At 43.9% G+C, this 18,086-nt stretch overlaps 1 protein-coding gene across 15 annotated transcripts in view; it reads left to right on the top strand.

Annotated features, from left to right (window-relative positions):
• The window catches only part of ITGA9 (integrin subunit alpha 9), a 762,385-nt gene that overhangs the window by 12,229 nt on the left and 732,070 nt on the right, over nucleotides 1-18,086 (top strand). For all 15 annotated transcript variants that reach the window (XM_058183141.1, XM_058183147.1, XM_058183148.1 and 12 more), the window contains exons 2-3: nucleotides 11,596-11,723; nucleotides 14,172-14,278. In XM_058183141.1, coding sequence (XP_058039124.1) covers nucleotides 11,596-11,723; nucleotides 14,172-14,278 — 235 coding nt within the window. The remainder of the gene's footprint in view (nucleotides 1-11,595; nucleotides 11,724-14,171; nucleotides 14,279-18,086) is intronic.

Below are 18,086 nucleotides of genomic sequence, written 5' to 3'. Positions count from 1 at the left end.
AAACTATTTCATTCACTAAATAAACACCTATCCATAAAACATCTGATTATTATTATTATTTTTGCCATGATGCCTGTGGAGATTCTCAATTATCCTAGTCAAGGATGTCCCAGAGGTGTTTTTCCAAAAGGCAACTGGACTTTCTTGAGGTTTTTTTCCTTTGAAAATGTTTCACTTCTCATCCAAAAGTATCTTCACTTCTATTCTACTAAAGAATAGAATGGATGAGAAATTTGAAAAATTTCAAAACAAAAAAACAAAAAACGAACAACCAAGAAAGTCCTATTGCCTTTGGGAAAAAGCACTTTTGGGACATTTTGCTATGATAAAATATGGAAATGAATTCATAAAAAGCTAAAATATAACTGCATTTGCTAATTTGTTTGTAATTTCTGCATTTTTTCTTACCAATTATTTATAATTTAGATTTGGAAGCTGTAAATTGACATTTTTTAAATCAGTGGTTCCCAATCTTTTTTTGGCCATGCCCCACCTAAGCATCTTTAAAATCCTGATATCCCCCCCCACTCCCATGACATATAATTTTTACTATTCCAAAAGTGAATTACTCACGCAGAGGAAATCTAAAAGGCCATTAACTTGGTTTAAATAAGGTTCCAAAGAACATGGCATCCATGAAAGAGAAAAATAAAAGAATGAAAGACAGTAGAAATATTGAGGAACTTTAAAGATATGAAGGGATATGAAAAACAGCAAATAAAGTGTCAAAACTTATAATAGAGAACTGAAATGCATAAATATAAAATAATTTAAATGAAAGCTTTTTTCTGTAATACTTTGATCATATTAATTACTATATGTATTAAAATAAAGGTATCTAACAAATTCAAAATACAATTTGAGCTCACCTCAAGATCATATTTACAATGCAATCTTATGCATGTCTACTCAGAAGTAAGTACCATTGTCTTCAATGGGGCTTACTCCTGGGGAAATGTTTTGCAACTTTAGAATTGCAACTTTAGTCTACTTAAGTTAGTGAGATGCTTGTGCTTGATGCCTGCTGCAGAAAGATTTTATATTAGGCTCTAATTTAGTCAGCTTCATTTTCAAGTTTCCTCGTTCAGTGATATCCAGTCGATTTCTTTTCTTCAGTAGCAAATTATTGACAGTACTAAAGCCACATTCAGCTAAATATGAAAATGAGACCGGTAACAGTCCGGTCGCAGACGGTGTTGACAGGGGGGCAGAGATCGGCCCCGAGGCGCCTCACTTGTGGGGTGCCGCAGGGGTCGATTCTCTCGCCCCTTCTGTTCAACATCTATATGAAGCCGCTGGGTGAGATCATCAGTGGCTTTGGTGTGAGGTACCAGCTGTACGCTGATGACACCCAGCTGTACTTTTCCACACTGGGCCACCCCAATGAAGCTATCGAAGTGCTGTCCCGGTGTTTGGAAGCCGTACGGGTCTGGATGGGGAGAAACAGGCTCAAGCTCAATCCCTCCAAGACAGAGTGGCTGTGGATGCCGGCATCCCGGTACAGTCAGCTGAGTCCACGGCTGACTGTTGGGGGCGAGTCATTGGCCCCGATGGAGAGGGTGCGCAACTTGGGCGTCCTCCTGGATGAACGGCTGTCTTTTGAAGATCACTTGACGGCCGTCTCCAGGAGAGTTTTCCACCAGGTTCGCCTGGTGCGCCAGTTGCGCCCCTTTCTTGACCGGGATGCCTTATGCACGGTCAGTCACGCCCTCGTGACGTCTCGTCTGGATTACTGCAATGCTCTCTACATGGGGCTCCCCTTGAGGGGCATCCGGAGGCTTCAGTTAGTCCAGAACGCGGCTGCGTGGGTGATAGAGGGAGCCCCTCGTGGCTCCCGCGTGACACCTCTCCTGCGCAGACTGCACTGGCTGCCTGTGGCCTTCCGGGTGCGCTTCAAGGTTTTGGTGACAATCTTTAAAGCGCTCCATGGCATAGGGCCGGGCTATTTACGGGACCGCCTACTGCTACCGAATACCTCTCACCGACCCGTGCGCTCTCACAGAGAGGGACTCCTCAGGGTGCCGTCAGCTAAGCAGTGCCGTCTGGCGACACCCAGGGGAAGGGCCTTCTCTGTGGGGGCTCCCACCCTCTGGAACGAACTCCCTCCAGGACTTCGTCAACTTCCAGACCTCCGAACTTTCCGTCGCGAGCTTAAAACACACTTATTCATCTGCGCGGGACTGGACTAGATTTTAAATTTACTGGTTTTAAATGGGTTTTTATTATTTATACTGTTTTTAACAATTCGGCTATGGAATAAGTTTTTTACGTGTCATTTTAGTTTGTATTTATATGTATTTTTAATTGCCTGTGAACCGCCCTGAGTCCCTAGGGAGATAGGGCGGTATATAAATGTGAAAAATAAATAAATAAAATAAATAAAACAGCAGTTTTCTTTCAAAGTACGTTGAATTTGGGTATTTAGTTTCTGTCTCATCACAAAGCCTGCCAGTGCTCCTTTTATAAAATAAAGTTTTAAATGGCTCACCATTTTGCATTTCCGAGAGTTCTTGGTACTGCATTGAAACATCAGATAGATCCACCAGCACTGGCTGCACAACCCATGTTGGAAAATCAATTTGTTTTAAATCAGAAAATCTTTCTTTCAAATCAGAGGCCAATATATTCAGATGATCCACAATGACAAGTACAGCAGCATCAGTCACCTAACTTATTTTTTTTAGCCAATGATAGGTCAAATTTTTTGTCAGAAATATATTTTTGACATAACTCTATAAATGTAATGAAGCCAAATATCTTCGCCTTTGCATCAACAGTTGCAAAACTTAATATTTATCATATTAAGTTTTTCAAAAATATCTGCTAAATAACTCACAAAAGCTTTACCATCAACGGTTAGCAGCTTCTTCATTTCAGGCTTGTTGCTTAAAAAGTCACTAAGAACATCAAATAGTTACATAAATCTTTTCAATCAATTTCTCTTTGAGAGCCATCTTACTCAGTGTGAAGTACAAATCTCACATGTCTGCATTTTTATCTTCACAAAATTGCTTAAAAAGACACTCACATTTGGCATTAGCTTTGATAGCATTGATACATTTTATAACTGATTTTAGTACCTCATTAAGAACAGGTGAAATATTTTTGGATACTAAGTTCTGTCAGGTGTGCCTCTGTTCAAAACTCAAGAAAGAAAACCCCCAATTCCATGTTTGTAGAGAAAGGTACTTTTACTGAGCATGAACTGAATGCAACAAAAAGAAAGCAAGATCTGAAGCAAAAATTACATATTGAAAGCATTTCCAAATCCCTCCCCCCAAGGACCCTATCTGAATGTCCAACCCCTGCTCCCCAAAGTGTCATGTGAGGTACATTTTCAGATGGTCCCATCTATCTGGTATGCCAGAATGGTTGACTTTGACCCTTGACTGACTATCAGCAACTCCCTTCAGCTGCACCGAAGACGATGAGAATGTTCCTTCCTTTCATGAGACATCTCCACCAGCTTACTTCCCCTTCCCAAATACCTATACTTTCCCCCTCCTATTACTATGGCAGCCAATAGCAAGCAAGCAGAAGCTGACATTCGGCCCTCCTGCAGAAGAGATATTAGTTCTAGAAAAGAAAACAAAATAAAATAGATTGTGTAAATACCTCCCTACTTAATGAAATACAGAAAATATGTATAGAATACAACAATTAAGGCTTATCAGGGTATTTGGAGTGAAATAACTGTAAAAGTTTCAGAGCTCTGACATCTCACTCATTCACCCATTCAGTTTGAGACGAAGGGTAATGTTTCCAAGCCACCAAATACTGTACTCTTACCCTATGTTGGTCCGGACGAATCGAGAAGGTATGTTCAGGTTTCAGCAAATTAACATGAAACACTGGGTGGATTCTCTGGAGGGTTTTTAATAGTTCTAACTGTACCATGACCGGGTTTACAATTTGTAAAATATGAAAAGGGCCCACATATTTAGGGCCAAGTTTTTTTTACTTTTGGGTAGTTTGTAGGTACTTGTTGAAGAGGAAAACTCTATCCCCACTTGGTAGTTCTTTAGCATAGCTCTTTTCTTATTCTGTTTCTTACTCTTTCCACTTATGACTGTATGACTATAACTTGTTGCTGGCAATCCTTATGATTTACATTGATATATTGATCATCAATTGTGTTGTAAATGTTGTACCTTGATGAACGTATCTTTTCTTTTATGTATACTGAGAGCATATGCACCAAGACAAATTCCTTGTGTGTCCAATCACACTTGGCCAATAAAAATTCTATTCTATTCTATTCTATTCTTATGGGTTTGGTGAGCCTCATCTAATGCCTTACGAGTTACAGGCTAGGTAACCTGAAGCTGCTCAATCTAGTCCACCAAGGAAGGTATTTGAGGTTTTCCCTGTGGTAGTTCAGGAATGGGCACAAAGTTCTGACCTGACACCACCTTGAATGAGGTAAAACCAGTACTACTGTGTATAGAGTTGTTATAGGCGACCTCTGCAAATGGCAGTAAGTCTGCCCAGTTATCTTGTTGGTAATTTACATAACATCTGAGGTATTGTTTTAGCACTGAGTTAGTCCTTTCAAAAGGCCCATTTATCTGAGGATGGTGGGAGGAGTTTAGCCCTTGGGCGGAGCTTAACAACCTCAGGAGCTCCCTCCAGAAGTGGGAGGTGAACTGAATCTCTCTGTCTGAAATTATTCATTAAGGAACACCGTGTAACCTATACACATGTTGAATGAACAGTTTAGCCAACATCTTTGATGAGGGAATCTTGGGACATGGTATAAAGTGCACCTGTTTGGAGAACAAATCCGTAATCCCACCCAAATGACTGTATTTTCACCACTTTCGGGTAGTTCAACAATGAAGTCCGTGGATATCTCCTTCCAAGGAGATCCAGGTCTGACAATGTTGTGAGTAACCCAGGCAGCTTCCCAGGTGGCCTCTTTGCAGAAGCACATACAGGGCAGCTAGCAATGTATACAGTGGTGGGATTCAGCCAGTTCGCACCACTTCGGGACAACCGGTTGTTAACTTTGTGAACAGTTTGGCAAACTGGTTTGTTGGAAGAAATCATTAGGGCAGAGAACTGGTTGCTAAATTACTTGAATCCCACCACTGAATGTATACCTCTATGCCCTTCTTTAGGGAGGGCCCCCAGAACTGACGTTTAACTAAGTGTAATGTCTTCACGAGCCCAAAATGCCCAGCAGCTTTTGCATCATGGGATTGTTGTAACACTGCTCCCCTCAGGCTGGCAGGGACATACAACTTGGGCCCCACCCATGCTAGACCATGAACAGTACACTCATTGGAGTGAGATATGGACCACTCATCAGTTTTTAGTGCTTCCTTTAATTGCTCGCTTAAGTCAGTGGATAGGTTCACGTCCCCTTTCACCTGTCATCATTCTAGTGATGACAGGAGCAGCCAACTGCCTTGAAGGGATAACTGGGTGAATTATGTCCAGTCATGCGCTATTGTATTGAAGAAATCTCGAGAGAGCATCTGCCGTAAAGTTTTTTCCCCCAGGGAGGTAGCGCAGAGAGAAATTAAAGCAATTAAAGCCAATGCCCGATGGACTTGTTTGCCCAACTTTCAGGGCGTTTTTAGGGCTTCTAAGTTTTTATGGTCTCTCCACACCTCAAAAGGGTGTTTTGCCCCTTTGAGGAAGTGCTTCCAGGTTAACAGAGCCCAGCGGACAGCAAAAGCCTCCTCTCAAATTGCCCATCTCCTTTCGGTCTCAGATAATTTCCGTGAGGTGTAGACACAGGGTTGTAAAGCTCCATCAGCATTTGTTTGAAGTAGCACCACCCCTAAGGCTACATCACTGGCATCAGCCTGGACTACAAAAGGCACCTCCATGTCAGGCTGTTTAAGGACAGTTGTTTCAGTTTCTCAAAAGCCACCTGGCACTCCATGGTCCACTCAAGTGGCTGGCTAGGCTTTGGCTTAACCCCTCCTTTGTTTTTAGGATGTTGGTAATTGGTAATGCAATTTGTGCAAATGAGGGGATGAACTGTTGATAAAAGTTGGCAAAACCTAAGAAGCTTTGCAGCTGCTTGTGGGTGCATGGGGGCACCCACTCCAGGACTGCCCAGATCCAGTTCTATCCCCTTATTTGATATGCGGTAACCCAAGTAGTCAATCTTACTCTGATGGAACTTGCACTTTGACAATTTAGCATATGGCTTGGCCACTTTGAGTTTTTTCAGGTCTGACCACACTAGTTTTATGTGTTTGTCCATGGTCTCCGGGTAAATAAGAAAGTTATCTAGGTAGACCAGGACCCTCTTGTAAAGATGCTCATATAGTACCTCAATCAATTGCATGAACACTGCCGGGAGGCCCTGTAGTCTGAAGGGGAGCACCCTAAACTGGAAATAACCCAGGGGGCAATTGAAGGCAGTTTTCCATTCATCCTCTTCCTTAATTCTAACTCTGTAGTAAGCCTCTCTCAAGTCCAGCTTGGTAAAAATCTTCCCCTTGGCCAGGTGAACTAACATGTCTTTCATAAGGGGCAATGGGTAAAGATTCTCTATGTAAATGGCATTAAGATTTTTGTAGCCAACACATAGGGGAAGAGAGCCATCCTTTTTCTCCCAAAACAATAATAGGCGGCCACTTGTGGCCTAGCTGGTTGGATTCCCGTTTCAAATTTTTATCAATAAAGTTCCTCAGCTCCTCCAACTCATGAGGGGTCATGGAGTAGATCTTTGGTTTAGGGAGCTTCACCCCTGGGACGATCTCTATGTCACAGTCTGTGGGCCGATGGGGTGGGAGCACATCTGACGCCCTCTCACTGGAAGCCTTCCTGAGGTCCCCCTGTTCCTTAGGGATTTTTTCCTCCCCAGCAATGCATTTGCTCGCCACCGCTGCCAACTCCTTCACGGCTTTGGCCATGCAAAGAGGTTTTCCCCCTTCTTTCCCCTGGTGGGTGGAGCGGATGTGTAACAAGCCTTCCTACAATTCACCTGGGTGGGTTCCATTTTCAGAGCCAGGGAGTCCAAGCAAGAGGTTCCAAGAGGCTAAGATAAAGGTCAAAGTCTCTCAGTGGTTCCCCATCCACATCTCCTGGTTCAGTCACAAAGTTGGCTCCCCCCCCAGCTACTGACCCATCCAACTGGCAAAATGCAATGGGCACTTTCATGATTTTTAGACTCAGTCCCATTTTTTCCACCACCTGTGGGCTGACGACACCCCTAGTAATCCATTGTCTAAGAGGGTAGCATTTTCCCCTAGGCATCAGATGATGGTACTCTTAGTTCTACTGAAATGGTCATGGGGCCCTCATGCTGACTTACCAGGGCATCATTGTTGGTGTCGGTTTCAGTTTTGCTGTCTCCTACGGTGGTCGGAGCTCCCAACTCCCCCAGGAATGGGGGAGTGAACTCAGTGACTTCCATGCCCTTCAGGGCTGTCTTGTGGTTCATTGCTGGCAACTTGTCGTTTCTCTTCCCTCCAGCAGGGGTCGGCTTGGAGCCAGGTCTGGAGAAACAATCAGCAGCCTGGTGCCTCTCCTTCCCACATCTGAAGCACGCTGTGGACTTAGGCTTGGGGCTGGCCTCCCTCTGGCAACTCTGGGGCCCTCTTTCTGGAAAGAGGGGGAAGGTTTGTTCCAGGCACGGACCCCACGGTAGCAATCTCTGGCCAGGTCAATTTTCACGTGAGCTGCCAACACATACGAGCATTGCAGGTCTTGAGGGGCTTCTTGGGAGTAGCAGTCCTTGTAGAGGCCATCGTTATAATTCTATCAGGGCCTCCTGGGACCACCCCTCATGTGGCACATCAGTTTGTGAAACTCCTAGGTGTATTCAGCCACTGATCTCTGCCCCTGATTTATAAACTTCATCCTGATTCTAGCCTTTCACTCAGCTAAAGGGTCCTCAAAGCACACTTGGAAGGCCGTCATAAACTGGTCATAATTTCTCAGCAGGGGAGAATCCTCATTATGGAGTCCCACCAACAAATCAGCCACTATCCCCCTCCAGGGCCATGGTGGTGCACCTCATGCATGCCGATTCTGATGTGAAATCCTCTCTATACACTTGCGTTAGGAAGCCTTGGGATCTCCTCTTTATTTTACTGCAAGCTGAGGAACCTTTGGAATTCGATGCCTCTGGGGGAAAACCCACACACAGACAGGGGGGCCTGGGCTGCTGCTGCAGCTTAAGCTCCAGAAGCCGGCACTATCTCTTGCTGAATTCTAAGCATCTTTTATGGACATGCAGAGGCCTCTCCTCCCAGCCCCCTTCCCCCCCGCCCCCGTTCAGTCTCCCCACGCACAAGCAATGCATACCTTTCATGGGCTTTCTGACTTTCAAAAGCTATTTTGAAGAGATGCATAGCCTGGGTCAGCAGGATGTCTTCTTTATCCTCTTCCTTCCAGGCAACCTCTCCACGGTGTCTGGTAGCTGTCACTCTGGGGAGGGGGATCGCCTCTGGAGCTTCCATCCTTCCCATGCCCATCAACCACTTGGCTCTGACCAGCTTTTCTTCAAGCTATAATTCAGACATTCACTCTGATGCTTCCCAGCTGCAGCAGGACTGGGGAGGAATGGACCCAGCAGCTCCTATGTTTTCCTGGTCACTGCCTTGGTTAGACATTCTTTGTTCGGCTCCCATGGTAAAGTTTTTTCCGGGATGGCTGTTAAAGCAGATCTTGCTTAATGTCAGGTGTGCCTCCATTCAATACTCAAGAAAGAAAACCCACAACTCAATGTTTGTAGAGAAAGGTACTTTTACTGAGCATGAACTGAATGCAACAAAAAGAAAGCAAGATCTGAGGCAGTAGCCACAAAAATTACATATTGAAAGCATTCCCAAATCCCTTCCCCCAAGGACCCTATCTGAATGTCCAATCCCCTGCTCCGCCAGGTGTCATGTGAGGTGCATCTTCAGATGGTCCCATCTGTCTGGTATGCCAGAACGGTTGACCTTGACTGACTATCAGCAACTCCCTTCAGCTGCGCCAAAGATGATGAGAATGTTCCTCCCTTTCACAAGGCATCTCCACCAGCTCACTTTCCCCCTCCCAAATACCTATACCTCCCCCCTCCCGTTACTATGGCAGCCGATAGTAAGCAAGCAGAGACTGAAGTTTTCTCTCTGAATAACACAGTGCACAAGAAGCATTTCTGGATTTTCATCTTTCATCAATTTTAAGCAGCCATTTTTCTTGCCCAGCATATAACAGGAGCACCGTTCGCAGCACAAGATGTTATGTTTTCCATTGATATATTATTGACATCTAAGTAATTTTTTAGCTTATTATATATATCAGTAGTGGTTGTAGTGGTCTCTAATGATTTGCAGAATAAAATTTCTTCAGTAAATTCACCTTTATTAATATATCTTGCATAGGTTAGCAATAAGGCCTCATTGTCTATTAGAGTTGATTCATCGATTTTTACTGAGAATTTTCTTGATTTCAGCTTTTCAACAACTTGTGTTTCAATATCTTCACTCATTTCATCTATTCTTCTGCTAACAGTATGTTACTGAGTGGCATGGCTTTCACATCTTTGTCATCTTTTTCCAGAACTGTTTTAAGAAATGCTGATATTGATGGTTTAATTAAATCCTCCCCTATAGTATGATTTTTTCCAGATTTAGCACCGAGTAAAGAAATTAATAACTAGCCTCAAGAGTATGACTGACATTAACAGTTTGTAAATCTAACAATTTCTTACTTAAACTTGGGTCCTGGTTCTGTATCCTCACTGCTGGGCTTCCCTAGCAGCCATCCACTGTCAGCTCTCCCTGCAATCACCCAACAGCAAAGCCCATAAGAAAAAGAGAGAGAGAGACTGCCAGTCCACTGATTCTTAGTGGGAACACAGCTGTTTTATCATAAATATATAAGAACAATTAGCAAGCTTTTAAAAATTCATTTTCAAATTGCCCCCTTTAAAAATCAAATTTCCCCCCTGTGGGATCTGGCCCTCACATTGGGAACTACTGTTTTAAATGAATGGCGGTTCATGATTGTTTCTGAGTTTGGAGAATCAGTAAAGTTAAATGAATGAAATTTAGTCATACACATGTACAGGTGAGCTATTTGGCATTTTAATCAGAGCTTGGTAATAGCAAAGTATATTAACTTTGTAATTTTCTGCAATTTAAAGATTTGGATCATTGTTCTCACTTGTAAAATTATTGTTAATTAGAAGATAGCCCTTGTCAGAATCATACAATTGAATTGCTTAGCCTTTTAAACTTTGGAGAAATTAAACTGTTAAGATAATCACTTCCCTCCTTCCTCTAATGTTTGTTTAAGTTTCAGCATGTAGTTTTTCTGGCTTCAGTGAAGCCAGAGAAAGCCAAAAAAGGAGTAAAAACACATTTGTCAGGTTATTTTTCTAGGTGTAAAAATGAAAACCCAGTATTATTAATATACGAAGCTAGTAAAGAAGGTATAATTAGCACTATAAATTAATTATGTATTGTACCCTTAAGATAGGAGTGAACTACATTAATGTATATTTACTCCCCATCAGTCTAAAATTGTGACAGAAAAGTTATGTAATTTGGGGGCATTTTGGATATCTTAGAAAGTATGGGAATGAGTGGGCACTCGTATCCATTCCAACATAACTCTCAAAAAACAAATAGTTAAAATACTTACCCCTGTGCCCTTCTAGTGATACTATGGTGTTAATGGATAGTGTCCCATAACTTTTAGAAAAGTGTGGACAATCTAAAATATTGTCCAGCCCTTTTTAAGGGTACTTCTTCTTTTCCCTTTAGCAACAATGCTGCAGACCTGAGAAGAACCTTGTCGGAAGGATTGGGGTGGATGGGAGAAAGGGAATATAAATCTATAGTACAACTTGTGTATTGATATGTTTATTCCAGAAATCAGTTTTGAATAAACAAAAGAGGCATGGACTTTTCTGTATGGTAGATTTCTTATATTTGTTGGTGATTCACACATCATGGCATATGCATAGTTCATACTATCTCCTTTATTGAATGAACAACAATAGATTGAGTTCATAGATTGTATTAATTTATAAACCTAGAACTACAGTTACTGGGTTTATATATTGCATTAGGATAAAATCACATGCCTTATACACTGTAAGCCACCCTGAGTCTTCGGAGAAGGGCGGGATATAAATGTAAATTAAAAAAAAAAGATGTGATTCAAACCAACATTTCTCTTCAATTCAGGCTGGAATGATTGTTTGATTAGCTCTTGTTTAACAGCAATAAAATCTTTTAGCTGATAAGTAAGTTCAGAATTCACTGCCTACAAATCTCTGGATCTAGGGGCAAATGACAAATTTTCTTGCTTTAAATAATAAATTATGGCTCCCCACACTATCATTATATCAAAAGGCCAAGCTGTAACTTTTGTTCTTATTCTTTCCTAGGTTTATTTTGGGAGATGAGAACATATTACTTAGAAACATTTTCAGTTTGCCATTATTTTGGAGTTTTCTACTCTCAAATATTTCATGGATTTACTGAAGGAAAGGCTCTGTCTTATCTTACTGCTGTGGGTGATTGCCAATTCCCATGGCTGGAGGGAAAATGAGACCAAAAAGAGAGTTGTCACTGTGAAACTTGTGTATTTGCTTCTCCTGACGTTAAACATTTATTTGCTCTTAATTTTCAGGGTCTTGGTTGGCGCCCCAAAGGCAGATTCTAAGTACAGTGCTTCTCTTAAGTCCCCAGGAGCTGTATTTAAATGTCGGGTTCACACTAACCCTGATAGGAGGTGCACAGAGCTGGATATGGGTCGAGGTATGCATGAGCACAACTTTTTCATTTTCACTTTATTTGTTTTGAATACATTTTCTTTCTTCCAATGAAACATAGAACCTTTTGCATAAAATATCTTCTATCTTTGCACTTGTGTGCAAATTGATGTATGGGAAACGATCTTCTTAAACTAGAAATGATACAGTATAGGAGGGCTTTGGATTGAGAATCATTGGACCAAATATGTTTATTTTCTGTTAGCTTGAAGAATCAAAGTGATCTGGAAATAGGGATTTCTGCCTCAGATCAGGGGTGAAATCTAAAAATTTTCTCTACTGGTTCTGTGGGTGTGGCTTAATTGGTGGGCATGGTTTGGTGGTCAGGTGACTGAGTGGGCATGGCCAATAACAATAAATAATAAAAATAATAAACAAAGTACACAAAACAATAAGATGTACCAAAAACCAACTTTCACACTTTACACACACACACAACACAATACAACACAACTGGCACACACAATGTAAAAGCAGCTGCACTTCACCCAGAATGGCCCTTGCAACAAACAGGGACCTCACACAGCCACAAAAAGCTTAAAAACCAACTTTCACACTTTACACACACACACACACACACCACAACACAACTGACTCACACACACAAAATGCCACATACAGCTTTGTGAGATTTTGTGTGTTTCTGTAATTAGAGTGAAACACTACAAAACACATCAAATCTCAGAAAGCTGCATAAATATTTTATTTTATTATTTTATTTTATTTTATTTATATTTTAGAGAAAAACAGCTAAATTTAAAACTTTAAACTTTGAACTTTAAATTGCTGTCTAAAAAATAAAATAAAACTCCTTAAAAAACCCCAATTAACTATTTTTTTAAGCTTCCCCCAGTTACTTATCCAATTGGAGGCAGGCAGATTGAGTTGCTCACCGGTGAGATGGATTGCAGGCAGGCAGATTCAGTTCCTAGCTGATGCAATTGATTGCAGCAGCCGAAGCAAGGCTTTGTGAGCCCAAAAGAAGCAGCAAGTAGGCAAGTGGGGACTGGGCATGGGCGGGTGGGGTGGGGGAGGGATTTTTGCTACTGGTTCTCCAAACTACCCGCCCTCCATCACTACCGGATCACCTGATCCGATCCAAACCAGGAGCATTTCACTCCTGCCTCAGATATTGGTATTTTCCCAATCCCTCCCTTTATGTCTTTTCCTTCATGACCCTAAAGGCTCTTGGTGCTCTAATAGCTTTCTGAAATTGAAGACAGGAAAAACATTAGCCCTTCCATTTCTGGAATGATTTGCTATCCATGTTTCCTGCTACCCTCTGTGTTAGCACAACCTACCGTATTTTTCAGATGATAAGATGCACCGGTGTATAAAACATACCAAGATTTCAAAGAAGTAAATAAGAAAAAAAAGGTTTTGGCCCTCCCTGGCCTCTAGGAGCACTCTGCAGGCCTCCCAAACGCTCTGTGCGCCCCATTTTTTGTAAAAATGGGCCCATTTATTATCTTTTCACAATAATGGGGGTGTTTTTGCCCTCCCCCAGCCCCCAGAAGCACTTTGTATATCCCATTTGTTGCAAAAATGGGCCATTTTTTGGCCATTTTTTGCCTGTTTTGGGGAAAAACAGGGCGTGCAGAGGTTTGGGACGCTGCAAAGTGCTCCTGGAAGCTGGGGAGGCAAAAATGAGCCCGTTTTCACAAAAATGGGGGTGTTTTTGCCCTCCCCAGTCCCCAGGAGCACTCTGCAGGCCTCCCAAACCCTCTGCGCACCCTGTTTTTGTGAAAAACAGCCATTTTTCACAAAAATGGGATGAGCAGGGCAGGGCTTTGGGAAGCCAAAGATAGCTGTATTCAGTGTATAAGACACACCAACATTTCCACCCTCTTTTAGGAGGGAAAAAAGTATGTCTTATACTCCAAAAAATACAGTAAGTGTCTATCAATGACAGCTGGTGAGAATTTGTCAGAAATGACTGTTGGCTAAGAGAGCTTAGACCAGGGGTGTCAAACTCGCCACATCATGTTGTTGTCATGTAATGTATCATGACTCCCCACTGCCTTTGCTAAACCGGGGGAAACATGGCCAGCACATGATGCATCTGGCCCGCGGGGCGCAAGTTTGACACCCCTGGATTAGATGCTTTCTTTCCTGATATAACCCCTAAAATGTAACATTTTAGAAAGTAATTTTTCTTAGCCAATATCTTAATAATGATTTCATATAGGTTTTCCATGGAGTACCCAATACCAGGATTGAAAAAGAATTGCCAGTCTCTCATAAAATTGGTAAACTTTTTTCAATGAAATATTTCTTTTATTAAGAAGTGCACTATGCTAAGATAAATTAATTCTGAATCCACCAGATGGAAAAAATGATGATCTGTTGTCTATAGTGCCATTTCCTGTAGATATACTTTACTGCCATTTTCATCCTTTCTAAGTTCCCACCCTTCTTCCTGCCTTTGTTTTAGCTAATCTTCGAGGAACATTATGTGGAAAGACATGTAAAGAAGATAGAGATGATGAATGGATGGGTGTCAGTCTCGCAAGACAGCCAATGATTGGAGGAAGTATATTGGTAAGTTGTTTTCCTTAGATCTCATTGAAGTGTCATATTGACATTGACATAAAATGTGTGGGGACCGATATGCTATGCCAGAGATTGATGGAAATTCAGTTAATTCTCTGCTTCCTTTGGGAGGAAGGTAAATTGCATCCTGAGGACAAAGCAGCCATCTAGAAAGACAACTTCAAAGCAATTACACCTGCTTCTGTCATCCCTGAGGACTTCTTTTTCAAAGTGTAGATCTAGCACTTGGAACAGAACAAATATCACCTTGTGTTTTTGTAAATAAGCCTGCTCTCTTTATTTCCTTTGAAAAATATATGCATAGATGTTATGCATGTGTATAGATTTAGTAAATATTGTAGGCCATGTTTCATAATTTATTTCTTGCTTTATGTTTAAGCTAAAATTGAAATAATGATATTATAATTAAATAATATATAGGAATATTGATATTCCTATATATTTTTATGGATGGTCTTTTTGTAATTAGCAAGTAAAAAGTCAGTGGAAGGTAACTTTTTCAATGATGAAAAATGTCAGTGGAAGGTGACTTTTTCAACGAAGTGTGTTGTTCTTGATGCAAATGGCTCAGAATTATAGTTCTTCAGAACAGTCAAGGTTGGACTGTGAATGGTTTGTCTCCTCTGGTTCACTTTCAGTTTATTGTACTCTTTGACTTTATTCTTACCTCCAAGCAGTAGTTTGCACCACTTACCTCCAAGCACCAGTTTGCGAGGACCAGTAGCGGTAATTTGGACTAGGTTGAGTGATTGTTGGCTGGCCATGCCCTCAAACAGGTCCCTGCTCACTGGCCCTGGCTGCCTGATGCTCGCTTGCCCCGTCCGCCTCCACCCAGTCACTCCTCACTTCTACTGTGTGGGTCCTCGTTTGCAGCTTACCTTCCTGAAGCACTGTGCCCCAACTGAGTGGCCCTGATCTGCCTGCCAGGTAAGCCTGCAAGTCTTACCTACCCCTGCCCCCTGTCCCAGCCTCCCCTACTGCCTTCCCACAGCCCGTAGCCCTGCCCTCCTTCCCTGCCTTCCACACTGCCTTCCCAGCATCCCGGTGGCCACCTTGTGAAAGCAGGCAAGTGGAAGGCCACATGGAAGTCAGACAAGCATGACAGGGCTACTTCCTTCCCCGCAGCCCTGCCATGCTTGTCTGCCTTCCACACTGCCTTCCCAATGGTCCCCCATGCCCGCTTGCCTTCCAAGGTTGGCATCCAGCCTGGCCCAGCCAGTGGGTGGGCAAGTGGTCCTTGGAGACGCCACTGCTGCACTGTTCCAGGACATGTGCACAACCCTGGGGCCAAGACATCCGCCTGCCCTCCTGGAGCACCACCGCACCGCCGCCACCCCTCTCAGCCCCAGAGCAGTGGCTGCATCTCCACCAAGGACCGCCCACCATCAGCCTTACCAATGTGCTGGCTCTGTTGGGCATGCTGAATACGCTGGCAGAGGATCTAGAAGGTAAGGCTGACGCTGGCAGCAGGGAGAAAGGGAGACCCTCTGCGCTCGGCTCCTTTGAGGGACATTGCGAGGCTCGCTCGCCTTTTGGGCCTGGCACGCTCCGCTTCTGCAGGGACTTTAGCCGACTGTCACCCGCTTGTCTTCCCCTCTGCCTTGGGTCCTGCCTGCCCTCCCGGAGCACCGCTGCACTGCTGCCGCTCGCTTTCTTCCTTCTCCTGCCACAAAACGAAAGTGAACTGCAGCAGGGTTGCTTCGGGAGGCTGCTTCGGGAAGGCGGATGTCTGCAGCCAGGCGGGGAGGGAGGGTGGCAGGCAAGGGAGCGCTAAGATGAAGGGCTACCTGCATTGGCCTGCCTGGGTAAGTGCTGCTGCCCAGGCCAAAGGGAAAGCACTGTGTCATGTCCCACTCCTCCGCTGACGGCCGGGTCAGGGAAATCCGAATCAGGCGTGCCTCTGCAGCTCTGCCAAAGTCCTAGCAAAGTCCTCAGGGCAGGCAGGAGACCAGAAAGTGACTTCAGCAAGATATGTTTAGACTTTGCCTGACTCAGAGAATGCCAGAAAGCAGATCCTTTATATAGGCCATGGGGTGTGGCTCCATGACTCAGCACTTATCCAGGCCTGCCCCTCCCTTCCTTCTGTTGCCTCCGCCTATCAAGTCTTCTAACGTGAGGGTCACTCCAGTCGGCAGCTGTTGGCAATTGACCTCCCTCAGGCTCACATGCTGTGGAGGAGGGGGAGGGGTCTAGTTGCTCCGTTTGCCTGGGCATGGAGCCAGGGCTGGGGCCGGGAGGCATACTAGGACATTCCTCCGTGTTCGGAAGCAGATAAGAAGACCCCGGCTGTGGTGAGATCGGACGAGACACAACACACTGCGGGTTCTGCGGTGGCATGGCCAGGCATAGCCCTCTTCCTGTGCAGGATGCTTCCGCCCCTCTCTCTCTGCATCACTTTCCCAATAGCATATGGGAGGGTGGCTGCGGCTGACTTAGGATGGAAATGTGGAGAAACACGTGGAGAAAAGCAACTGCCTTTTCCTGCCTTTTCCTCTCCAACTTGTGTTAGCAGAGAGAAGGAAGAGGTGACAGTGGCAGTGGAAGGAAAGGGGCCAATTGTAGCCAGTGTGGTTCCCCAGGCTCCCTTCACCTGGCTCACCTTAGCCCGCCAAACACACACACAAGGAGGTCTCCTTCGAGAGGCTTCAGAGGTTGAGCCTTTTTTTTTTCTTTTTCCCCTCCTGCAGCTGCCTCAAGGCTTTTCACTGTGGAAGATGCTTCCTCCACAGGCCGTGAACGGCCGCCTACTGAGGTTTGGGGAGGGAAGCGGAGCGCATTAAAGAAAAGTAAAAGGGAAGCAGGGTGAGAGTGGGTGGAGTGAGAGAGAGAGAGAGAGATAGGCCTCCTTTAATTTGCTTTGCGTGACGTTGGCGTGGTGGGGCGTGGTGGGAATGAGCCGCCGCTTAGCTCAGTACTGCGGGGTGAAGAGAAAGCATCCTTGAGTGGACGTGGCGTTTTGGCAAGGCTTTGTTGAACCTCTGCATGGTAAAGGACAGCAGCAACAGCAGCAGCAAAGGTGATGGACGCTCTTTGTTGTTCCTTGCCACACTGTAAAAAGTAACTCTTGCCCCAAAGAGTTAGTAGTCCGATGAAAATAAGAGGCATACCCAGCATCCAGCACTGGGATGGCTGCTTCAGTATCTGTCGGAGGCTGAAGGCTCTTTTTTTTTTTGTTCGCTCTGTGTTCCTCCTTCATGCAAAAAAAAAAAAAAAAAGCCCGATTTGATCTGGAGCTGAATACCATTGGAAGCAATGCTGTCAGCTGGAGCATTTCATTTCAGTCTTTAACTGGGTAATGAATTGAACCTCCTCCCCTAAAACAGATGAGTCATGGGTTGTTTTTTTGGTTTTATAAGTGATGTGGATTATTCCTCTAGGGCAGAGGTCTCCAACCTTGGCTCTGGGAGTTGAAGTCCACAAGTCTAAAAGTTGCCAAGGTCGGAGACCTGGTGGGTTTTGCTGGCATTTCAGGAGGAAGGGAGAGGAGGGAGGGAGAGAGACAGAGAGAAAGAGAGAAAGAAAAAGAGAAAGAAAGAGAAAAGGGAAGAGGAAGGGAGAGAGAGCGAGAGAGAAAAGAGAGAGAGAGAGGAAAAAAGACAAAGACAAAAAAAGAAAAAAGAAAAAGAGGGAGAGAGAAAGAAAGAAAGAAAGAAAGAGGAAGGGAGAGAGAGGAAGGGAGCGAGAGAGAGGAAAGAAAGAAAGAGAAAGAGGAAGGGAGTGAGAGAGACAAAGAAAGAGGAAGAGAGAGAGAGAAAAGAGAGACAAAGAGAGAAAGAAAGAGAAAGAAAGAAAGAAA

Source organism: Ahaetulla prasina, chromosome 4 (assembly GCF_028640845.1).
Source record: "Ahaetulla prasina isolate Xishuangbanna chromosome 4, ASM2864084v1, whole genome shotgun sequence".
Lineage (NCBI taxonomy): Eukaryota > Metazoa > Chordata > Lepidosauria > Squamata > Colubridae > Ahaetulla > Ahaetulla prasina.
Note: the sequence above shows the minus strand (reverse complement) of the source record. Positions and strands in the feature narration are given on the sequence as shown.